The sequence below is a fragment of the Cervus elaphus genome, chromosome 18 (genome assembly GCF_910594005.1).
Source record: "Cervus elaphus chromosome 18, mCerEla1.1, whole genome shotgun sequence".
NCBI lineage: Eukaryota > Metazoa > Chordata > Mammalia > Artiodactyla > Cervidae > Cervus > Cervus elaphus.
In genome coordinates this window covers 73248898-73274525 of record NC_057832.1, presented here as the reverse complement: position 1 = coordinate 73274525, position 25628 = coordinate 73248898, and the positions used below count along the sequence as shown (strand labels likewise).

The 25628-nt window shown below is 44.2% G+C and overlaps 1 protein-coding gene across 1 annotated transcript in view; it reads left to right on the top strand.

Moving 5' to 3' along the window:
* Positions 1-25628, top strand: part of MINDY4 (MINDY lysine 48 deubiquitinase 4) — a 108988-nt gene that overhangs the window by 2239 nt on the left and 81121 nt on the right. Inside the window, exons 2-5 of the mRNA XM_043871937.1 lie at positions 3844-3963; positions 7527-7762; positions 10168-10414; positions 14463-14890. Of these exons, the coding sequence (XP_043727872.1) occupies positions 3844-3963; positions 7527-7762; positions 10168-10414; positions 14463-14890 (1031 nt within the window). The remainder of the gene's footprint in view (positions 1-3843; positions 3964-7526; positions 7763-10167; positions 10415-14462; positions 14891-25628) is intronic.

Sequence of the window (25628 nt, the reverse complement as noted above, 5' to 3'; positions counted from 1 at the left end):
TTATTCCCTTTCACAAAAGACTATGATAAGACTGGGAGGTGAATAAACTTGCCTGGGGTGAGCGGGTCAGATCATGCCACTCCTCTGCCCAAACTGTGCCCCCCATATATTTCTTTTGCAATTAGAATAAATCCCAGGGAAGGCCTTGCCCGGGCCTCCCAGGCTCCCTACAACCTGGCTGCCAGCTCCCCCCGAACCTTACCTTCTACTGCTGCTTCCTTTACCCTCCATCCTACATCATGCCCAGCTATGCTGGCCTCCTCCAAGTGTGATCCCTCCACAGGGAGAATCAGGACAGTCTCCTGGCAGTGGCAGGATCCACCAAGCTCGTGCCCCAGCTGCATTCTCCTGCAAGAACGTGTCCTAGCCTGCCTCCGCTGCCTCTTGCAGGTGGTCATGCCCTAAGCTTGTCATTTCCATAATCCCAGTTCCAAGCATCCCATCATCCTCACTTCCAGCTCATTCCCAGCAGCAGTCCAATATAAACTATTCTTCAGCCTCACTCCCATCTCCATTCCACTGTTTTTGCCAACTTTTCATGGTCCCTCAGCCCTCTTGTGGCCTCTCCCCACATCTTACCCATACATCACCCCTCAACACCCCACTCAGATCACTTGTCCGTCTCTCCCTTCTTTATATTTGGCCTCCTCCTTGCTTGCGCTGTGGAGCTGAATGAGGCTGGGGAAAAGCACACTGTTATGTTGATGGTTTCACCATCAATTTGTGGTCTCTCACTCCTGTGATGCCTCAGAGATGCCTGCCCACCTGGTTATACTTCTGCAGTCTCGTTCTTAGTCACTCAGTTGTTTCTGACTCTTTGTGACCACATGGACTGTAGCCTGCCAGGCTCCTCTGTCCATGGGATTTCCCAGGCAAGAATACTGGAGTGGGTTGCCATTTCCTTCTCCAGTCTCCAGTCTTAGATGGACGTTTCACACATCTCTCTCCTCAAGCGCCAAAGCCCCTTCCCCTTCTTAATTTCACTGAGAAAATAGAAACATTCATGAGAAAACTCCATCATGCCCTACGGTAACTAACCCTCTTGGGCCTGAACCATTTGCCCCATCCTCCCTCCTGTTCTTGGGAATGAGTTTGCCATCCTCTGGGTAAGGCCAAGCCTTCCCCATGTGCCTGTCCCCTCTCTGTGCTCCAGGACACTGGTGCGGTTACCATCCTGTCTTTATTGTATCATACATTTTTGCCTTCTCTACTGGATCGGTTCTATCAACGTGTAAACATGCTCCTACAAAGTCCATCCTGACCCCCATGCCCCTCCTGCTACTAGTCTATTTTTCTTCTCCTTTTTATAGCAAAACTGTATGAAAGGACTATGTATGCTCTGATTCTAATTCTTCTCCCTGTTTTCTCAAACTTTAATCAGGCTTTTGTCCCCCTCAATCCATGGAGACAGCTCTTGTCAGTTTCATCAGTGACGTCTTGTTTTCAGTCTTTACATTTATTGGTCTAACAATCATGTTGAACTCAGCTGGTTATGTCCTTCTTGGAAGCTCATTCCCCTTGGCTTCTGGAGATCACCTCCTTTTGGTTTTCCTTCTGTACTTCTCTGGTCACTCTTTCTTGGGTTCTTGGCAAATTGCCCGTGGCTTCCTGAGCTGTGCATGTGAAAGTTGCTCAGTTGTGACCGACTCTTTGCGACCCCATGGACTGTAGCCTGCCAGGCTCCTCTGTCCATGGAACTCTCCAGGCCAGAATACTGGAGTGTGTAGCCTATCCCTTCTCCAGGGGATCTTCCCAACCCAGGGATCAAACCCAGGTCTCCCTCATTGCAGGCAGATTCTTCAGCTGAGCCACAAGGAAAGCCCAAGAATACTGGAGTGGGTAGCCTATCTCTTCTCCAGCAACTCTTCCCAACCCTGGAATTGAACTAGGGTTTCCTGCGTTGCAGGCGGATTCTTTACTGTCTGAGCTACCAGGGAAGCCATGTGCGTGCTGGTGGATTTAAAGGCTTAGTCTCTGACTCTCTTCTCTTCTCATTTTTCAGCCGCTTCCACCACTGTTGTGGGCTCCATTACTATCGACATGCTGACAATTCCCAAATGTCTGTCTCTAGCCAAGACCTCTCCTTGAACTCTTACATTCTTTCCAACTGCCTAGTTTACATTTTCGCTTGGATATCCAATAAACATCTCAACTTCACACATTCAAAACTCAATTCCTGATTCTTTCTACCTCCTGCAATTTTTCCCACTTCAGTAACACCACTAACTGTATGGTTGCCTGGGCCAAAGCCTTTAGAACCATCCCTGGCCTTTTCCTTCTTATGCACCCTGCATGCAGTCCATCTGTACACTTGTGGGCTTTACCATCAGAGCACGTAAAGAATACTTATGTACATAAGTACATAATACTTTATGTACATAAAGCGTACTTACCTACACTTCTGCTACCACTACCCTGGTCCACGCCACCTCCATCTTTCATGTGAATTGTTCAATAGCCTCCTAGTCTTAATGCTTAGTCCCCTGTCCCATATAGTCTGCCCTCAACCTAGAAGCCAAGCAATCCTTTGCAAATATGTTAGTTCAGAATGCTCCTTTTTCCCCAGTCCTCCAGTAGCCTTCCCATTTCACAAAAGCCAATAAGGCCTTTGCTTAGCAAGCTCTAGGCAACCTCTCTGACCTTATTTCCTGCCACTTGCCCCTAGTTATATGGCTCTAGCTATACTGGCCTCCTTGTAGCTGCCACGGGGCCTTTGTACTTGTCATTTGGGTGAGCTCTATGAGGGTCAGGACTGTGGTCTTTTCACTCCTCTGCCTCTAGCAGACAAACTGGTGGACTAGTGGTTTGTTGCTTTCATTTCACAGATGGGGAAACTGGAAAACAGGAGTGAGCACATGGATGATGGTCAGTAAATAGCTGACTAGAAACTTCCTTTTTTTCTCTTTGGTTCAAGGTTGTATTCGTATGTCTTGTTTCACAAATTCTTGTTGGCCCAGCTCATGGCAGGCAGCAGTTTTTTTTCTTGTTCTCCCAGCACTGAGAGTCTCTGCAAAATTCTGAACGCAAAGCCTGGGGGAGCCACTGAAGCCTGGCTCACACTGGGGTCTGGATCCATCAAGAGCAAGGGGATCCCTTAGTGCCAGGCTGAGCTGCGTGTGAGGCATCTCCCATTCTTCTGCCTTTTGGTGCTCATCGCTGTCTGGGGAGGTGGGCAGGCTGCAGCTGCTCTGGTTGTTTTCAAAAGAAGGAGCCAGACTCTTAAGGGGCCCCACGGGCTGGGCCTTTTGGGAGTTCAGGGCTGGAGGATGGAAAGCAGCTGGGCTGGGACACAGCAGACGCTCACCACGTGCTTCCTGTGAGTCTGGTCCTGGTGTCACCTGCTCACAGTCCGGGATGGTCAGATCTCCATCTCTGTGAGTCCATTCTGTTATGTTGGACAAATCAACCCTGGCGCCCCATCTGCAAAAAGAAGGGAATGACTGTTGGCCTTTTGCTTATGTGTTTCCTCCTGTTTATTTTTAAAGCTTCACATCTCGTGGCCCCATATCTAAGCCAAACCCCGAGCTCCTGAGCCAGTGGTGGGCAGCGAGACAGTTACCCGGATTTCACTTTCTTTTTCTCTAAAATGTGCTGACAGCTTCAGCCTGAGCTCTGCCCACAGTGTGGCTGTAAGATTCGGAATAATAATCATGAAGATGATGTCAAGTGTGAAAGTTACATAAGAGTAAATTCTTAAGTCAGTTTTCAGTCCTCCCAATATCCAGTGAGGAAGGTGGGAGATGACCGTAATGAACATCAACAGTCTTTTGTTGATCCTCTGCGTCAGAGCTGGGAAGGTTTAGATTTAAAATGGTAAATAGTGATTTAGAGTGCTTCCCTCAGGGCTTAAAGAAGACGTGTGTGACCATGGACCAGGAACGCCCACGCTCTGATCTCAGCATAAACAGCAGAAACCATCTCCGAAAGGTTTTGCATCTTGAATTTCTCTACAAGGAGAACAAGGTACATGCTTTTAAAGTGTGGTGGGGAGTTCTGGAACGGATTCTGGTAATGTCACGGTACTCACGAGCCCTGCCAGGTCATCAGAGACCAGTGGCTGGAGGCTTGCCGTACCTGCGGTCAGGGAGAAACAGACAAATCCCGACTGTGTGCTGGGTTTCCAGCTTCTGTCTGCCCCACCCCACTGTCAGAGCATGCTTGCACTGTATGGGGCTCATTTTTGCACCCAGGCCTGAGCCTGTTAACAATTATTCCCTGTGCTCCCTCCTCTCCCGAGAGACTATTTTTAGTTAAGACTGTACTGAAGAATATAGCATTCAGTTATGCTAAAATTTTCCATTCTTTGCCTCCAAATGGTTTTCTTTCTTCAGCTCTGAGTAATACCTTTTTCTTAAGGCTACTGTGACATTTAATTCAGGCAGATGGGGGGTTTGGGTTCAACTAACCCGGGTGTGTTGGAGTTGAGATAGCAAATGGAATAGGTACCTCCTTGGGTGGTGATGGGGGTGCTTACTTGATCCCCCACCTCGATCCCCCCACCGTCAGTTATAAGCCTTCAGGATACTGCATAGTTTTCTTCTGTTGTGCTTATTACGCTTATAATAGAATATTTGTGTGGGTGTTTACTTAAGGTCTGCCTCTCCCACTACTCTGGACGCTTTAGGATACCGGTTGTATCTGCATACTTCATACATGCTTGATGATGTAGTAAATAGTGTGTATTTATGAATGAATGAATGAACGAACAAGTGAATGAAGATACGAATGAATGAATAAAACTATCATTCTGAATTAATTGCTCTTTCTGTTAGAAGAGACAATCTTATGATTTGACTTGTTGACTAAAAATGATGCACAATGTGAGGGTTGTGAGTTAAGTGTTATTTGGGGCAAAGTGACGACTGCAGCCTGGGAGGCAGCATCTCAGATGGCTCTGAGAGACTGCGCCAAAGAGGTAGTGGGGGAAGGGCGATATATAAGATTTTGGTGAAGCAGGAGTTCAGTACAGTCAAGCGCTTCTTTACAAGAGATTTTCTGCTAGTCACAAGGAGCTGATGTCATCATGAAGGGTTTTAATGCTTTTCTAGATATGAGGAGCTTGCAAGGATTAGGATCCTGAAATCAGTTCCTAAAAATATTGCGATATCCTGAAAATATCAGTTCCTGAAAACTGTCTTAAGACTTGTTCCACCAGTTTCCCTGGAGCTCAGAGTGCCTCAGTCTCCACCCTGAACTCCCCCAGGATGCGCCAAGAGCTACAGCGGCACAGGAGTCATCTCCACAGAGGCAGACGGCAAATGCCCTCAGCAAGCGCCAGTGTGTAGTTGACAGATTCAAGAAGGGGCTCTCCAGCAGATGTTGCCTTGTGGGAGGGCGTAGTGTCAGAGGTGGAAAGAATCTCATGGACGTGTTGTTCAGCATTTATCACCAGTGGCAGCCGGGTGAAGTCTTTCCAGAAGCAATGGAAAGACCTTTGTGCTCGGGGTCCTGTGGTGACACGCGGGCCCCTCCATCTCCTGTTCGCACTTGATTGAAGTCCTGTAGACAGAAGACTGCTGCCCAGGCAGCAAACACTCAGCAGTCGTCCCCCGGCTCTCTTACAAGGCAGGAGAGTGCATTGTACATTTTACAAAGATTTTTTTCCAGAGAGAGTGAGACAGTTAAGCAGAAAATTCAATTAACCGTTGTGGCACAGTGAGATTTTTGTAAAAATGCAACTTTACCTAACTTCCCAGAAGCATCTTTGCCGTTCAAGTTATTTTTATTTCTTCACTGTAGTATGGTCTCCCTAAGGGTAGCTATTATCTTAAGATCCTTAAGGTATTTTCATTAGACCTTGATAAGTACCCTGATTATTCAATTTATCCAGTAGTTACTAGCTATTATATAATACATTGGAGTTTATATTTTATAGGAAAATATACACATTTATCTATGTCATGATAATTTTGATGTTCACTCAGCTCAAAACTAGAGTGATTCTGGGAAAGCCCTGCAATTTAATGTTAATTTTAGTCATTTGTTTTCCCCTATTAACTATGCCATAGATAAAATGCTTATGTAAAACTAAGGTTTTGAAAAATGGTATCTCGTGTCATATAAAGGCTGTATCTTTATGAGCAAAGTGATATGAAAAACCACAATGTATAATTCAGGTATTTAGGGCCCCAAATCTCTCATACTGAAAGAAAAATAAGAAGATTGAAGTAAATTATGTAATGTCCCCAGCCCCACCCCCCCCACCCCCAACTCTCTTCCTTGTAAGTTTCATTTAGACTTAGACAAAATAGTTTGGGGCCCGTTCTAAAAAATAGAACTGTCCCCTGATTTTGACTGCCTGATGATTCTGTTGAGCTTGGTCATAACCTGTGGGTCCTGGTCCCAGAGTACTCAGGCTCTGTGCCTTGTGCCAGGCTCTTTATCAGGCACTTTATCCTTCTGACTGCAAAGTCACCACCTGCCCCATGCCTGGCTGCTTTTCCCAAGGGCCTGAATGTTACCCAGCAGGTGGGGTGCTGACTGACACATGGGCTAGCTCCTGAGACCAGCTTGGATAACTCTGTCTATGCAAATTACCTAGGGGAACTTCTAAAAGGAATCAGGGCTCTAATCTTGGGCGATTTTGGCTTAGTAAGACTCAGCAAGGCCTGAGAATTTGTCTTTGAAAGAAACCTTCAAAGGTAATATTTAGTGCTGTCAGGGTAGGGAAGTACTGATACCACTTGTTTCCAAAATCTACTACCAAAGGGTTTCGTTTTATCTTTTTCAGATTGGGACGTACACTGAGTCAATCCTGACTGCCTCTCTGGGCTCTAGCACTAAGCTGCTGCTGTTTGTCCAGCCTTCCTTGCGTGCAGTGTTAGATGTAGAGTCCACAGGCTCGGAAGGGGCTTCCCCGGTGGCTCAGTGGAAGAACCCGCCTGCAGAGCAGGAGCCACAGTAGACACGGTTAGATCCTTGGGTCGGGGTTAGATCCTCCACGGGAAGGTCCCCTGGAGGAGGGCATGGCAGCCCACTCCAGGATTTTGCCTGGAGAATGCCATGGACAGAGGAGCCTGGAAGGCTACAGTCCATGGGGTTGCAAAGAGTTGGACAAGACTGGTGACTTAGCACACACACACACACACATAGCGTACACAAACTAAGAAATCATTCAGGTCCCAAATGTTTATAAACTAGTAGAGTTAGTGATCATAAAGACTTAATTTTTTTCTTTTAATGAAAGGATATATATTTTATAAATTTATTTCCAGGTGAAAAAAACCAAGAGGAAATTTGATTAGGTATGCCTCTGTTCATATCACATTTTATTACATTTATTATCACTGAATCTCCTGTCTTAAGCATTGGATGCTAGTTCTTTGAAGGTATTGGTTTTATTTTCATCTCTGTTGCTACCTAACACAGAACTTGACATATAATAAGTAGTCAGTGAATGTTTGCTGAGAGAATGTATAGATGAGTAAGAAGTTAATAAACTATGTCAAAGAATTGCAGTGGCTGCTTTTCCCACCCTTCCTCTAAAGCTGTGAATAAATTAAGGATTTTTTTTCTTCCAATGATAGGCAAAGGAAAATCCTCTAAAAACAAACCTTGAACTCATTACCAGATACTTTCTGGATCACTTTGAGAATATTGGTAACAATGTTACTCAAGAAACACCAATCCCTGCACTCTCCCTACCAAAGAAAAGTAACAAATTACCATGGACAAGCTCAGAGACCGCTCTGGTAAACATATATGACCTCGCAGATGAAGATGAGAGCTGGAGAACATCATTGTCAGAAATAAGTAAAGCCAGGTATCTCTTCTCATTTATACTGTGGATTAGTTTCTTACTTCTTCTGTAATAAATTGTGATAAACTCAGTGGCTGTAATAGGGTTCTCCAGAGATACACGACCAGCAGGAACTAATAGGATATATAAATGTGTATAGGTATAAATGTACATTGGCTTCCAAGGTCGTGCTAATGGTAAAGAACCCGCCTGCCAATGCAACAGACATTAAGAAATGTGGTTTGATCCCTGAGTTGGGAAGATCCCCTGGAGGATGGCATGGTAATCATCCTCCAGTTTTCTTGCCTGGAGAATCCTATGGACAGAGGAGCCTGGAGAGCTACAGTCCACAGGGTCTAAAAGAGTCAGACACTACTGAAGTGACTTAGCACACATGCATAAATATATGTATGCATAAATGTTATGTATTTAAAGATTTATTTTTAAGGAATTGGTTCATGTGGTTGTAGGGGCTGGCAAGTCTGAAATCTATGTGGCAGACGAGTATGCTGGAAGCTCAGGCAGGTTTTCTGTGTTACAACCTTGAGACAGAATTACTTCTTTGGGAAACTTTTGTTTTTTTTCTTAGGGTCGTCAACTGATTAATTAAAGCCCACCTGTATTATCTAGGGTGATATCCTTTACTTAAGCATCTGATTGTAGATATTAATCACATCTAAAAAATATCTTCATAGCAACATCTTGACTAGTGTTTGACCAAACACTTGGGGAGCATAGATAGCCTAAACAAGTTGACCTACAAAACTGAACAATCATGATGTCCTAAAGTGACACCAATTTATTACCTTACAGTTCTGAGGTCAGAAGTCCAAAATTGGTCTCACTGGGCTAATGGCAAGGTGTCAGGAGGGTTGGTTCTTTCTAGAAACTTTGAGGGGAGAATCTGTTTCCTTCCCTTTTCTAAATTCTAGAGGCCGCCTCCATTCCTTGGCTTGTGGCCTTTTTCTCTGTCTTCAGAGCACATCCCTACAACCCCTGCTTCTGTTGTCACATCTACTGCTGACTCATCCTCCTGTCTCCCTCTAAGAAGGACCCCTGTGATTGTGCTGGGCCCACCCAGCCAATCTATGGTAATATGCCCATCTCAAGATTCTTTTTGTTTATTTTTTACTGGAATATAATTTCTTTACAACATTGTGTTAGTTTCCTCCATACAACATCGTGAGTCACTTGTATGTGTACATTTATCCCCTCCCTCTTCATCTCAAGAGTCTTAACATAGTCATGTCTGCAAAGTCGTTTTCTTTTGCCATGTAAGGTAACATATTCACGGGTTCCAGGGTTTAGGGTGTGAACATCTTCAGGAGGCCGTCACTCAGCCTCCCACCCTCTGCGTTTTCAGAATCCCTGTCATGGAGCACTGTTATTTTTCTCCAGAGGCCATGGGAATGGATCACTTTGTGATGGAGGATACTTATGATTCAAAATGTGTAATTTAATTTCCATGATTCAGAAGGTTCAAGGGCTTCCTTTGTTTGCATGTTCTTAAAGACAGGTATAGAATTCTGAAAGGCCACAGAACACTGGAGAGATGAAAAAATCTGAAAAATAAGTCCTTTTGGAACTCAGAAAAAAAAAGAATTGGCATTAAAAAAAAAAAAAACTATTTATTTGGTTGCACTGGGTCTTACCTGTGGCACAGGGATCTTCAATTTTTGTTGCAGCATGTGGGATCTAGTTCCCCAGCCAGGGATCGAACTTGGGCCCCCTGGATTAGGAGTGCGGAATCTCAGCCACTGGTCCACCAGGGAAGTCCTGCTTTCTTACTTTCTTAAACATACACACACATACACGTGCACCATCTTTCTTTCTTATTCTTTCTCTCTCTCAATGCCAAGCAACCCAAGAAAAGAAGCTGTTGCCATGCCTAACATTGCTGAACTTTAACTGGGAACACCAAGTTTGTCAAAGGTCTCTATCCACCACCTTGAGTGGTGTGCAATAATGGGGCTCCACCCCTTTCAAGACTATACCATCCTTCCCCATTATCCATGGGGGATACATTCCAAGACCCCCAATAAACACCTGGAACCCTGGTTAGTACTAAACCCTGTATATACTATAGGTGGGGTGGGGTGGGGGACTATTGCATTGAAGGGCGACAGTTTTCCTTAATCACTGGGGTCTGGGAGAAACAAGGATGCTCTTTATGTTGACAATTCAAGGAATCCTATCATCAGGCATCAACCCTGGTTTTGTTTCTTGGTTCTGGTCTCATTCTGTAGGCCAGACCTGCCCAGATACAGAAGTCTGCTCTTTTCCTTACCTTTAGTGATAAAGCTGGTTAGAAATCACCACAGATTTGTGAATGGGCTTACTGTGAGTGCCTGTGGACTGTGCAATTTATTATTATTGCTAGCGATTTCCCTTGAGGACTCTGTTTTAATGGAAATATCCCTTTTTTGCAGACAAGACAGTCTTGATGGGGAGGTACTTGGTCATTTTGTATCATCCAAAAGGTCCTCTCACAAAAGTAGGCCCATAAAGACTGTCCCAGGTGAAGGCCCCCCTGTGGCTTCTGCTTGGGAGAAGATGGACAAGCTTCCAATGTCAGAGCCTTCCTTGGACACGAAGAGGATGGGAGAGAAGGTCAGGCCAAAGTCTGGCCTGATTGTCCGAGGCATGATGGCCGGGCCCGTTGCCAGCTCCCCACAGGTGGGCTTGATGCTTGAACTATGAGCATGATGAGCTATGAGCTATGAACTATGAGCTATGAGCTATGATGCTTGAGCTTGATGCTATGAGTGTGGAAATTGAGGATAGGCATGGCTTAAGGGGTGTCTGGGTTTATTTAGGGTGCCCCACAAGACAGCTCCAGAAGGGAGGATATATATCGTGGGATGGGCAAGAAGAAGGGGCCTTTTATCATTCCCTAGCTCTTCTGCCAGCTCCCTGTGGGGCCATGGCCTCATCACCTACCCTGCCCTCAGTTTACCCATCTTATCAACCAGGTAGTTACCATGGTCCTATGTTCCTTTGCCGAGTGAGAACACATCGACCAAGGTTTATCTTTGCAGTTCAGGAGTGGGGGACCCAGCCAAGTCTAGAGAACATATTTTTGATTTTTAAAAACATGACAGTGAAAAGAGAAAAAGAAATCCCAATCCTTATAGTTTGGTTTTGCTTTAAAAAAAATTCTAAAAATTTAACACCAATGTTCTATAGTCTCCCTTAAAAAGAGGCGATGGTAGGGTCCTGTCAGATGAGAAACTAAAGCAAAGGAGAGGATGAGTGTAAAAGGAGGGACAGAACAAGGGAAAATCAAACCCCAAACTCATAGTGTGGTGTCCGTCAAATCAGGGCGCCCGAGCAAACCACAAGCAGGGCATCTGTGCCCACGCTGGTCGCCCCCACTCTTGGGGCAGCATGTATACATGCGGGTACGTGAGGCTTCAGGGGCCAGCACTCTTTCCCAGTTCATATGGAATTAAAGGCAAAAAGCAGTGGACACTCTCTCTGCCCCTGCCTACATCTTGTGAGATTTTCGGACAGGGCCTTTATTTATTTATTTTTATTTTATTTTATTTTATTTTTTTATTCTTTGAATCAGCCATGGATTTACATGTATTCCCAATCCTGATCCCCCCTCCCACCTCCCTCTCCACCCGATTCCTCTGGGACAGGGCCTTTAAAGGTCTTTTGGACATGGTCTCTTGGCCATGGTCTTGTTTTTTAGACCAGGTGTCCAAGATGCCTTTTGAGATCTGGAATTTCATGGCTCAGAGATGGTCATGCAGTTGGAAAAGGGAAAAGTTTCTTCACTGTCTTTTCAGAAAACTAGGGGTATTCTTTACTATTACATCAAAGCTAGACAAGTTGTTTCTTAATGTGGAATCTGAAACCATCCCAATGAACTTTTTGTGTGTTATCAGTTTTCACTGGTTTGTCTTGCACTTTGAATGAATCTTTTACCACTGCATGGCTTAGTAACATGATACGTTGGTCACGTGAAAGTTATTGTTTTATGAAGTTATATAGAGCCTCTGAATGTTGACACATTTCATTATACAAGAAACCATATAAAAAATCACATTTGTTAATGTCATCACTCAACTCATCAGAAAGTTTTTAAGTGTCAGGAAGCCCTGGAGTTCATAATGGCAAACATGTTTCTCCAAATTCTGATTTTTAAGGTAACTTGTATTTGATCACTGGCAACAATATATCATTTGTTTCCCTTGAGTTCAATTTATTTTCAAGAAAATGCCTGCCAAATACCTGTCTGAATTAACCATAGTTCATCTGTCAGTGGTTCCATGAAAAATAGTAGCAAGTTCAGCTCACAACTCAGATGGCTGCATATAGGGCTTTGCCTAGTCACAGCCTTCATCATCTGTATCCCACACAATGTTTATGTATACCTCCTACTTTGTCACACAGACTATTAAAGAGATGTCTAACGCAGGATCAAGATCGGATGCAATTAACATTTTCTGTGCATCAGCATGGACATTCTTAAGTGAAGTTAGCATTTTTATTGTAAGTGTGGTTGAATACCTCGAACAGTGGTATAGTTTGGTGCCACTGTCTTGATTCGTGCTGAAGGCCAGCAGGTTTTCCCACCAGTGCTTTTGGACCATCACTGCAAACATCAACATAGTGAAAAAGGCACAACATATCTTATTATTATAATGAAAATAGTTTTGAGCTCTCTGAAAGTGTTTGGGCGCAGACCCCTAAGGTTGATGGGCTATACTTTGAGAACTGGTGGACCAGATGAATGTTAGGGTCCTATCATACCATGACTTGCTTTTTTTATACGTATTTATTTGTTTGGCAGTGCCGGGTCTTAGTTGGGGCATGAGGGATCTTTGATTTTCATTGTGGCATGAGGGACCTTTAGTTGTGACATGTGGGATCTAGTTCCCTGACCAAGAATCGAACCTGGGTCCCCTGCATTGGGAGCGCAGAATCTTAGCCACTGGACCACCAGGGAGGTCCTGCCTACCATGACTTTTGAATCATCAAGTCTGTGCAGTTCAGTCCCCTTCAGTACTGAGGTGTGAGGGCGAGGGCTTGGACCTCCTTTACTACTGAGAGATTACCGCAAACTCCTCCCCAAAGGAGAAGCAGTTCTCCTTTGAGGTGTTCTTTTATCCTGGGGTATCTGAATCTTGTGAAGGGGCCCTGAGGCAGAATTTCCCCAAGGTTTCCTGGAAGGTGTCCTGTGGGCTTTTGAGTGCCTTGGCCATACAAGAGAAAAGAGCGAGGTTTGCTAGGTATTGCATCATTTTTTTACTGCTAGGTCTGCTCTGCACTTTCGAAGGCTGAGTAAGAGGCTGGGTTCCCTGCCCTTGGCCGGAAGTTTTTTGGGTCTCCTTGGGAACAATGACTAATGTTTTCTTTGCTCTGCGGCAAGGGATGCCCTGGGTGGCTTTCGGAGGAGGTTTATGGTGCCTAGTAATTTCCACTGGGTGGGAACAGACAGAATTAGATGTTCTTTTTTTGGCACAGGCTTTACCATTTGGCTCAGGATTATTTCTGGAATTGCTGAGAGGTCCAGAAAAAGCTCAGCAGGTGTATTTTTGTCCCCTCCCTCTACTCCTCCAGCTCAGATGGGTAACATGTTCCCATTTCACTGGTTAATGATTGATAGAGAGGACGCTTCAGTTGACTCCTATGAAGTTCCTTCATTTCAGAAGTGAGCAAGACTTGATTGCTTACTAGGTATAGGTCACTGAACTGGGAAGCTCTGGGGACACCAGAGAGGAAGGAATAATGGTCCCTATCACTTGGTCTACTGGCAGGAAGGGGTAGGGCTATGATTATGTGGAGACAGGGGCAAAGATACTAAGCAATAGTGTTATAACATTTGCTGGCTGCTTCGAGGGGTTGGCTCTGTGCTACTGCCACACATGGGTCTGGGTCTCTTCTTTAGCCCTCACCGTGATCTTGTGGGAGGTCAGCACTGCAGGTCCCCAGTCCTTTATCCAGAACCTTTGGGCCAAACGTGTTTTATAATTTAGATTTTTTTTTTAAACTTCAGAAAGGAAATACAGTGCATAAACCACATACCACAGAACATCTGAAGTAGGGTTTGGTGTAGTGTCCCATAAACAAAACATATCTGCCACAAAACATATGAATATTCATGCTTGAAAAAAGACCCCAAGGGAATTCCCTGACAATCCAGGGGCTAAGGTTCCTCACTTTCACTGCTGAGGGCCAGGGTTTGATCCCTGATCAGGAAACTGCGATGCCCCAAGCCCCATGGTATGGTGGGGAAAAAAACAGACTACAAGTAACTTCATAACAATTAAAAAGAATTTGCCATAGGAATCCAACAGAAATGTTCATTTTTTAGAGGTTTTGGGGTTTAGAAATTACAGATAGCAGATTGTAGACAGATTAGATTACAGGAATGGGAAGTGAGGGACAAAGAAGTTCAATGACTTGTCACAGGGGACATGGCTAGCAGGGGCAGTTCAGGAATTAGAACACGTCTGACCTTGGAGCTCTCTGTGAGGGGTATGGGAGGGGGCTGAGGCATGCTCCTGGGGTTTATACTCGTGGGGTGCTGTGAAAGCAAGAGAGAAATGGGGCCCCCGAGAGTCTCCTCAGAGGGTAGGTAGAATTTTAAGAGAAGGAATTGAGGATGGAAAAGACATTCCCTGGGAAGGGAGCATCATAGTCTTGAAGTAGGTTATTTCCCACCTCCCTCCAAGGGGATCCTCACCTCTGCTTCTGTCCTTGTCCCTTTCAGGATTCCCTCCGCAGACGCTCGCTGAGGCGGTCCCCGGCCTTGAGCAGTGCTGCCCAGCCTCACAAGGAAGGGAGCCCACAAGAGCCCGAGCTCTCTACTCACACCTCCAGCTGTCCCGCCCCGCCGGAGGGACCAGCTTCCAGCACTGCCTCCACCTCTAGGAGCCCCCGGGGCCCGCTCAGCGAGCTGGCGAGGGAAGGACGGAGAACCTCTCCTGGCAGCCCACCTCACCTGCCAGGCAAAGGGCTGCCCCCCAGGGGGAGTGGCAGGTGGGGAGACCTTTCCAAAGACAGTCCAGCCATGGACGGTGGCTCAGAGGCCAACAAAACTGCCTCGAAGTTCTCCCTGTCCAATGGGAATGTCCCGATGACCCAGGAGAGGCTGGAGGGAGCGTTTCAACGGCAGGGGAGCCCGCCCCCATCCCTCAGGTGAGTGTGCTGTGCCCAGGTGATGGTTTTTCAGAGAACCGTCCAGTCCTGAGTGGCTCCTTGGGCTCTGAGTGTGGCTGTGAAGTGGGAGAGGTGATGCTCGTCACCCCACCAGGGAGAAAACAGCCCAGAGCCCACACGCCAGGAGGCTTTGGGGAGGCTTCCTTGGCTCTTACTTCTCAAGGGTCAGGCTGACGTGGTATGAGGAGTGTGTGGAGGCCAGAGGTATGTCGGTGAATCAGCTCCACAAGGCTCCATGAGGGGCAGTTTTTAAAAACCCTATCCTGAGTCCTTCTGTTTTATTCTTTCACAGTGGACCTTGAGGATTCGTACACTGGTTGATTTTTGAATGTTAAGCCAACCTTACATTTCTGGAATAAAACACACTTGGCTGTCATGTATTAATTTTATATATTGTTTGATTTAATTTATTAGTATTTTGTGTAGGGTTTTTGTATATAAATTCATGGAGGAGACTGACTGGCAAATTTCCTTTCTTGGAAAAACAGCCTTGTTAGATTTTTATATCTAGGATACGCTAGAAGTAGTTCCTCTTTTATTTTTTTTTAAACAGTCTTGAATAGTTAGTGTAAGATTGGTGTTATTTCTTCCTTAAATATTTGAGAGAATTTTCTGAACATTGAATTAAAAGGTTTTAAATTATGAATTCAAATAAAAAATTTTTAATTAAAATTATCTTTTTTAAATGTTTTAAAAATAGCTTTTATTTCTTAAAAGTTAGCAGGTGCATATTAGGAAACCAAAAAACACCAAAAGCAAAAAACAAAGTCATTCATAATCACAAGCAGTTTAGCATTTGTTTGTCTTTCTAGGTATCATTTGTGTATTTTCACAACTAAGCATCCGTTTTTATGTATAATTAAATTTTTCTATTTCATTTTGTGTCAGTTTTGGCAAGTTGTATTTTTCCAAGGAATTTAACCATATAATTTATATTTTAACTTTATGTATATAAAATTGTGTAATTATAATGTCTTCTTATTGTCAGTTTAAAGTCTGTAAGATCTTCAAGATTGTCTTTGTTTCCATTCCTGATACTGGTAATTTGTGTTCTATTTCTCAACAAGTTTTAGTAGGGGGTTGTGAATTATATGCTCTTTCTTTCAAAGAGGTAACTTTTGACTTTGTAGGTTTCAGTTCAGTTCAGTCGCTCAGTCTGTCCGACTCTTTGCGACCCCATGAACCGCAGCACGCTAGGCCTCCCTGTCCATCACCAACTCCCGGAGTCTACCGAAACTCATGTCCATTGAGTTGGTGATGCCATCCAACCATCTCATCCTCTGTGTTGTAGGTTTGGTTTCTAATTTATTGATTTCCACTCTTTCATTCTGCTTTCTTTGAGTTTAGTTTGCTATTATTTTCTATTTTATTGATATGTATCTTGAATTATTGATTCTCAGCCACTTTTTCTTCTTTGTCCCTTCCTCCTCCTCTTCTTCTTTTGGCATTTCTGATTTTAATTTTTAGGGGGTTTGTTGACTGCTATTCCAGAATTATGTTCAATATTTCTTACATATATTAACTGCTACCATTGAGTGTTTACTTAGCGGCTGACACTATACTGGACACTTTTCATATATTATTCTATAATATTTCTTAAACCAGCAAGGAGGTAGTCCTCAACTTACAGATGAGTTCAAAGCCCATCATGCTTGTAAACACCATCTTATACTTGTTAGGTTACCATGTTTTTGTTTGCGTGTGTTGTATATGTTTTAAGAAAGTGCGTGTGTGCTCAGTCATGTCTGACTCTTTACAACTCCATGGACTGTAGCTTGCCAGGCCTCTCTGTCCATGGAATTTTTCAGGCAAGAATACTGGAGCGGGTTGCCATTTCCTACTCCAGGGGATCTTCCTAAATCAGGGAACTAACTCGTGTATTCTGAATCTCTGTACTGGCAGGTGAATTCTTTACCATTGCATCACATAGGAAGCCCCTGTGTATTCTTTAAGCACTAGTAATTTCTGCAGGATTGGTATAAGATAGGCATCCTGGTTTGTAGTACTGCTGTTTTAGTCATTTACTGTGCATCTAATGTGTGCCAGACATTGGTAGTACAAGGGAAGCTAAACAGATGTAGTCCATTAAGTCCCTTTGTGACCATGGATAAGCTGGGCCAGTTTGCTTAGACATTTTTTGGCTAGTTTATTTGATACATATACATATAGAATTATTATAACTTTCTGTTGGAGAGACTTTTCTATTATTATGAGAATTTCTAGTAATACTTATTGCCTTAATGTCTATTTAGGAATAGCTACCACAGCTTTCCTTTGATTAGTGTTTTTATGATATATCTTTTCCATCTTTTTACTTTTATTTATTCATATTTAAGGGTGCCAACTAAAAGCCTTTGGGGTTTACCAGGCTTTATCCTTTTAAAAGCCAATTGTTTAAACTGAACTAAAAGAAAGCAGAACAAAAACAGGTCACCCATTTTTCCCACCTTCTACCCACCTCAGCCTTCTTCTTTTGTAATATCTTTGAAAGCTACAAATTCCCCTCTAAGTAATGCTTTGTCTGTATCCCACACGTTAATATATTATATAATCATATAATTTAGTTATTTTCTCATTCCTGTTGTGATTTATTCTTTTGACCCATGGGTTATTTAGACATGTATCGACTAATTCAAAGCCTTTGGGCTATTTTTCTGGTTATCTTTTTGTTGTTGATTTCTAGTTTATTTCTACATTGTTCATAATATATTCTCTATGATTTCAGTCCTTTGATATTTGTTAAGATTTCTTTATGGTCTAGTGTATATTTAAAGTTTGTCTCCTATGGGCGGCATGTATTTAGGTTTTTAAATCTTGTCTGATAAATTTTTGCTTTAGTTGAAATAATTATTGCATTTGCATTTTCCTTTTGATTACAAAACTTAACTTTCTGTAGTATTTCTTTAACAAGTATGTTACATTTTTTTTCAATTTTTGTTTAGTGATGTCTTTATTTTACCTTTATTTTTGAAGGATATTTCAATGGGTATAGAATTCTAGATTGGTGGTTTATTTTTTCGGGACTTTAAATAGTCCATTGTCTTATCTTTGTATTACTCTTTTGGAGGTAGTATGTCTTTTTTTTTTTTTTTTTTTTCACTCTGGCTGCTTTTTTCCCCGATCTTTTAAGATTTTCTCATTCTTTAATGTCAACAGAGCTACTATAATGTGCCTCAACATGGTTTTCTTTGATGATTCTGCTTGGGATATGTAGTGAAGTGAAGTGAAAGTTGCTCAGCTGTGTGTGATCTTTGTGACCCTATGGACTACACAGTCCATAGAATTCTCCAGGCCAGGATACTGGAGTGGGTTGCCATTTTCTTCTCCAGGGGATCTCCCCATCCCAGGAATGAAACCCAGGTTTCCTGCATTGCACGTGGATTCTTTACCAGCTGAGTCACAATGGGACATGTAGAACTTCCTGCAATTTGGGATTGCTACCTTTCATCTGTTTTGAAAATTATTATCTATTATCTTTTCAAATATTGCTTTTATCCCATTTTCTCTTTTTTCTCCTGGCCTTCCAGTTACACATATACTAGATAGGAAAGAATGTTTTCCTATATTTTCCATCTTTTTTTTTCCTTTTCTCTCTACTTTAATCTAGGTATTCTCTTTTGATCTACCTTCTGGTTCATGTTTCTTCTCTTTTCCATGCTATTAAATATATATAATAAATTCTTAATTATTTTTCAGTTTTATAATTTCTATTTCTTTTTAAAAAATAGCAGTCTTTTGTGAGATTCTCCATCTTTTATTTTCTTGAGCATATTATTCACAGTCATTTTAAAGTCCTGTTTGGTAACTTCCATATCTGGATCACCTATAGGTCTATTGATACTGTCCTTTTTTCTTTCAGGTTTTGATCATTTTGTCCTGTTTCTTTGCATTGATAAACTAAATTCCAGACATTGCATAGGAATAATTGTAGTGGTTAAGAGACTTTAATTCTCTTTAGGTAGATATTAATCTCTCATTAGTTTTAGACTTTGTAATATAACTTCTGTCATTCTGTTATTTGTCCCATAACTTTGTCCATTATCTCCTTTGTTGAACAGAAATTCTTAATTTTGACATAATTAAGAAATTTCTTGTTTGGCATATGATTTGCATTTTTTCTTTATTAAGTTCATTCTTTCCTTTAGATTTCACTGATATTCTCTTATGTTTTTCCATTAACTTTATAATTTTAGCTTTCACATTTAGGTATTTAATCTTTTGTATTTGTTAGGCTGTAAGACTCACTTTTATTTTTCTCCATATATTTAATATAAGACAGTTTTCCTAGCATCACCTACTCTACAATTTGTTCTTTCCCCATAGATTTATGGAGCTGTCTTGATTCTTTTCTAAGTTCGAATATAGATGTTGTTGTTGTTGCTAAGTTGTGTCCAACTCTTGTGGGACTCCATGGACTGTAGCCCGCCCAGCCCCTCTGTCCATGATATTTCCCAGGCAGGAATACTGGAGTGGGTTGCCATTTCCTTCTCTACCCATGTAAACATGGATCTGTCTTTGATTTCTCTGTGTTTCATTGGTACTTTTTTTTTTTTAATAAAAAAAACACATGACCATAGCTTTTAGTACTATTGCATTGTAGTTATAGCCTATTATGTTGGTAGGATCAGTTCCCTATTTCTCTTTTCTTTTAGGATTGACAATACAGATCTTTATTCTCTGTTCCCCCAACATGTCTTGCTTCTTTCTACATGAGGAAGAACTGGTTCATCCCCTTGCTGTAAAGGTCCTGCTCTCAAACCATCTCATGACTGTCTCTTTCTTGTCAATCAGATGTTCTGTACTCATAGTGGTTTTCTTTGACTAACTTTACCTCCACCCCGTCACCTCTAGCCTATTTTATTGTTTATTACAGCATCTATCATTGCCTGAAATGGGCTCTGGAGTCTGATGACCCGAACTGGCAAACCACCTCTGCCCTTTATAAAAACTGTGGCCTTTGACCAGTTATCAAACCTTTGAAAGATAATATGAACTTTGTCTTATAGGAAGAGGTAGGTGGCAGGTAAACATGCTGCTACTGCCCGCTCCTTCAGTACCAGGTGAGGTACAACTAGTAGTGTTTAACATGTGATCATAGTGTTGATCTTTATATCAGTAAACATTTTGGGAGCTTTGTTGTTTACCTTCTACTTACTCCCTATATGCTGAGCACCATGCAAAAACACTTGTGTATATTATCTCATTTGCTCTTTAGGATAATCCATTGAGGTGGATATTATTTGTTTTTTTCTGGTGAAGAGGGGAGTTTGTCATTAAATAGTATTCTCCTGAGTTCTGAACAAATTGTCAAATAAAACAAAGGGTATTAACTAGATTGGGGTAAAATGCATATCATCTCTGAGATTGATAATGGAAAGATAGAAGACACAGCAGGCCACGAGTCTTCGCGTGCCCAGCGTGGGACAGACTTCCTCCCCTCGACTCAGGCCCAGGCCACGTGGTGGGAGGGGCGTCCCTGGAAGAGCAGCTCACTCCCGGAGGAGACAGGGTGCAGCTGAGCCTGATGTTCCTCTTTCCTTTCTTTCCCCAATTAGCCCATCAGACAAGACACACCTCCGTCCTCAGGATGGAGTGAATAGAAAGGAGGAGAGGAAAGGTCCATGGGGTAGACCAGTAGAACTTCCTCCAAACAGCCAGGACACTCTGGGAGCTGAGAACAAGCATCTTCCCTCCCCAGCAATTATTATTGCATTTTCGGTGTTGGCTGCATCCTTCTCAGGCTCCCATTTCTCTGGTTCTCCCTTTTCTGCCTCCTTCTTCCCCTTTGAAGGATCCCTCTGGTTCCATTGGGTTCCATCAGGAATATCCAGGATAGTCTGATCTCAAGATCAGCGGACCAGCAACCTTATCTCCATCTGGAACCTAATTCCCTTGCCATGTAACCCAACATTTCACAGGTTCCAGAACTTAAGAAATGAGCATTATTAGGGGTTGACATTAACCTGCCTGCTACAGAGGGCAACTGGTTTTTTCTTGCAGTGTTTAAAATCTTTTTGGTCTCCTTACGATTTTTAAAATGCTTACTTTTAGCCTCTCAGTATCCATTTCTACCACTCTCAGAAGAAATTGTGTTGTTTTCACCTTTTCTAGGCTTTCTCCCCTGTTTGACTATCTTTATGTGTCTGTCTTTTTCATGTGGATCACCTGTGGGAAGGGAACCAGGAAAGCCTGGTCGGTCCCTGGGAGCTCCGGGATTAGGCGTGGAGATGTCTGGCTCTGGGGCTGCCATGGTGTGTCCAGTGAGCTCAGGGCAGTTATGAATTTCCTGAACACTGATGGATGTCACCTTGGGGATGGTGAATGTTTTCCCAGAAGACAAGCTTAAAGAATGATGGGAATCCATGAAATTCAAGTTTAATTTCATTGGATTTTTTAAAAAAGATATTTTCAATTGGGTGTTTTAAAAGCAGAGTGGAATAGATGCTGCCTTAGGGTCTGTCTCAATTCTTAACCTTATAGTTTGTCAGGGGTAGAAAGGTCCTTAGGATCCAAGCCCTTCATTTAGCAGTTGGGGAGCAGGGCTCAGGGACCAGAGGGGAGATGACTCACCTCAGCTCTTGCAAGTGTCCTACAGTCCTTCCATAAGCTCTGCTTTCACTGTCAGGCTATGTTTAGAGCTTTTGCTCAAAATATGTATGACCCTTCCTGTTCTCAGTATAAGCCTCCAGCACAATTGTCACCAGTCAACATGTGACATTCCTATTCCTCAAGCAGTGACTCCCTTGGTTTTAGAGAGACTTGACTTTAGACCCTGAGTTCATGGAGTTTGTCCTCAAAAAATCCACATCAATTCACAGAAATGTTCATTTATTCAGTTAACTTGTTAATAACTCTTTAATGAATGCCATAGTGCGTTACAGCCGGCTTGTGCTGGCTCACAGAGCCCAGTGTTGCCGTGTCTGATGTCAAGGTAGTAGCTTGAACTTGGTCATGGTAGGAGTATTTAAACCATGTTTAGCTATGTGTGCGTGCTTAGTCATGTCTGACTCTTTGTGATCCCATGGACTATAGCCCACCAGGCTGCTCTGTCCATGGAATTTTCCCAGTCAAGAATACTGGAGTGGGTTGCCATTTCTTACTCCAGGGGATCTTCCCGACTCAGGAATTGAACCCACATCTCCTGTGTTTCCTGCATTGGCAGGCAGATTCTTTACCATTGCATCACCTGGGAAGCCCCAGAATATTGGCAAATGCTGCAAATTAGCATCCCTCTCACTTACCCTGGAGAGCTGGTTAGCTTCCGCCAGCACTCCACCTGTGATGGGCTCCTGTGTGCCAGACACTGTTCTATCCACTGGGGATTCCATGTGGATGAAACAAACTTAAGTCTCTACTCTTATGGAGTGTATACTTCTGGTGGGGAGAGGCAGCCAGCACAACCACCCAACAGGTAAATATACAGTGTACCTGTGTGCTGTGAGGAAAAGTATTAATAAATCAAGGAAGTGTGATGGAGAGCCCTGGCTTTGGGGCTGCTATTTTAAAAAGGAGTAGCTGGGGAAACCTTTTTTGAGAAGATGCATGAGAGGAGACCAGAAGGAAGACAGGGAACCAACTTTTGATCCCTGAAAGCAAATGCAAAGAGAGAGCAGCCATGGGGTCCTGGGGTTGCTTGTTCAGGCTGAGCAGAAGAGGGAGAGAGGAGGTGAGGGGGGGGTGAGGGAGCAGGGGGATCTGGGGGCCTCTGAAGGTGCTGGCTTTACCTCTAGGTGATGGCGGAGCCTTTGGAGGTTAGGCAGAGGCAGGGCCTGTGGTGCCTCGTGTTAAGTAGGATCCCTCTGGCTGCTGGTTGGGGTTGAGAATAGATTCCGGAGACGAGGCTGAAAACGGGCAGGGGGCAATGCAACCGTCTTCAGGAGAGCTGACGGTGGCTTGAATCGGGTAGTGGCAGTGAAGGTGACGAGACATGAGCTAGAGGAAGCACACACACATGGATCTTCTGCTTTTTGAGTTTAGTTTTATTCCAGTTCACTTTTACTAAAGACCTATATTAGTTAAGCAAAATAAATCCAAAGAGGATTTTCACTTTTAAGGAAAAGACAAAAAGTGAAAATAGTGATCACCGCTTTGTACTAAGTCGTTGCAAAGGCAGCTTTCACCGGGAACAGCCGTCAGAGCGGCACTCCCGAGCTCCTTCCCCTGGAACCACCCTCAGCTCTGTGCCCCTGAGCCTCTGGGCTGGATCTCAACTTGTTCTGTGCCTCTGTTAACAAGATGTGTCCTAAGGTCATTGCTTCTTGGCTTTACCCCACTTCAGCCTGGGAAAGCTTTCATGGGAAGGCTTTACTTTTGAGTGGAAGGGGAACCTGTAAGTGGTTGAGTCAACAGGATTTGCCCATGGATTAGATGTGTGCATTAGAGAAAAAGAGAGGCAAGGATGACGCCAAAGTTTCTGGCTGAACAACTGGGAGATGGTGTTGCTCTTCCCTGAAATGAGGAAGACGGTGGAAGGAGCAGGGTTAGGTCATGGACGTTGGGGCACAGTCCATTGCCCACCTGTCGGGATACATTTTATCAAGCCAATTGTGTTTCTTTGTTGACTGGCCTCCCTGTGGCCTGTGAGTCAGGGACCTTGTGTCTGGAATCTGCAGATGTGAGCGGTCAGCTGTCCTGTGGTTCTCATTTCAGGCCCTGTTGATGCTGTTGTGACAGGACAATTCTCTTCTCTTCTGGCCTTGGGGTCTTAGTGAAGCTGTGAAGAGGTTGTTTCTCACACCAGGACTATTACTAGAGGCCATGTAATAGGATTGCTCACGGCTCTTCTCTGAGGACAGTAAAAGCAGTTGTCTTGCCTTTAAATCGAGCACTTATTTTTCCTGTGTTTGCAGGTAGAAGGTCTGCTTTGGTCAGATCTCTAGCCCTTTCCGGGCCTCTGTGCTCCTATCTGTAAGGGAAGGGATTAGATGGACTGCTCTTTAGGGTCGTCTCCATCTCTGAGGACTTCCCTGGTGGCTCAGTGGTAAAGAATCTGCTTGCTAATGCAGGAGACATGGGTTCGATCCCTGGGTTGGGAAGATCCCCTGGAAAAGGAACTGGCAACCCACTCCAGTATTCTTGCTTGGGAAATCCCATGGACAGAGGAGCCTGGTGGGCTATCCATCCTGGGGTTGCAAAGAATCAGACACAACTTAGCGACAACAACAGCCACCACAGTCCCTGACATCCCCTCATCCTCCATTTACACATGGCCTTGGATGTGTCCAGGTCAAACTTCCACTTTGTCTGAGATCCAGGAATCACAGTCTTTTTGGCTGACCCCCTGATGTTCATCTTGTGTAGAGAATGAGCGTACAAACTGGGTTTCTGTGCCATGGGAGTCCCTCCTGGACTGTGGGCTCCTCTGAGCTCTTGTAAAATGATACAGGCAGGGCTCAGCAACCCAGATTCTCCTCTAGCCCCTAGCATGGGGTTCTGTTGCTGGAGGCATGATGATCTCCTGTTCCAGCTTCAGGGTTTTGACTGGGAGGCCGGCTGAGTGCTACATGGTTTAATCCTGACACCTCCAGCCCCTTTGCCTGTTACTTGTTGAATGATTTCTATCTTAGGTCAAAGTCCCAAGAACAGCTATTCTCAGACTCTAATCCCTGGACCAGGAGCACGTGCATCGCCTGGGAATGTGTTAGAAACACAGCTTGTGTGACCTGCGGAATTGGAACTTTGGGGGTGAAACCCGGCAGTGTATTTTAACAAGCCCTCCAGGTGATGGGTTGCAGGCCGAGTTTGGAGAACCAGTGTCCTGGAAGCTAAGCCTGAGATGGAGGGTCAGGCACATGTAATCTATCGGGGGTGTGCTCTCAGGAGAAAGGCAGTGAGGGACACATGCAAGGGCAGGGGAGGATGTTGGGGGGGCAGGCTCCTCCCACAGGGAGATGAGAGTGTGGACTCACCCAGAGCCACTTCCACCTTTAAGCCAGGAGAGGGCCTATTTTTCTTGTGTCAGCCATTGGCTATGGGTGGCCCATGCTGGGGGGCAGTGTGCCACTGCCTGGCTGACTTTTATGAAGGATTGGTCTCTGGTAAAGGGTGCAGCTGTGAGCTGTTAGCAGCCAACGTGGACAGCACCTGGGATGGGGGTAACCAGGCAAGGGACTCCTTGCATCTTCCATGTCAGTCCTCATGATTCCTTCTATGCTCCCCCAGCTCCCAGTGGGATAATGGAAATAGACATTTCCAAAGCTTGCTCATGGCTCTCCCCTCTGGTGCATAGGATGCCCTGGTGAGGCAGGCCAAACAGGGGTCATTTACAGGTGAGGAGACAGACCCCAGAGGGGCAGGCTGGAGTGAAACCTGATATAGGCCCGCAGACAGCCCCCTCCCATCGAGACCCCCTCAGCTCTCTTTGTAAGAGCACCATGTTAACCCATCACTGGCATCATAGCTGAGCAATGCTCTGCTGTCTCAGACAGGAGGTGGCTTTGAGCTTTCTTGGTGTCCAAATCTGGCACTGGGGATGTGAGAGGATGAGATGGCTGCTTGCTCTGAAGCCCATGCTCTGTGTAATTGGGTGCTTAACTGTGGTCCTCACAGAAGAGTGGAAGATCCAGGAGCAGGTGGGGGCTCTGTTGACAGGGCAGGGCAGCCTTGGGCTTGAAGAGGCTGCATTTAGTACAAAAACCTCATGGTGAACTAGTAACACTGGGTGAGGAATAGCTGTGATTAGCCTGCCGTGTTCTGTGTGGGTCTCTGCAGCCTGGGC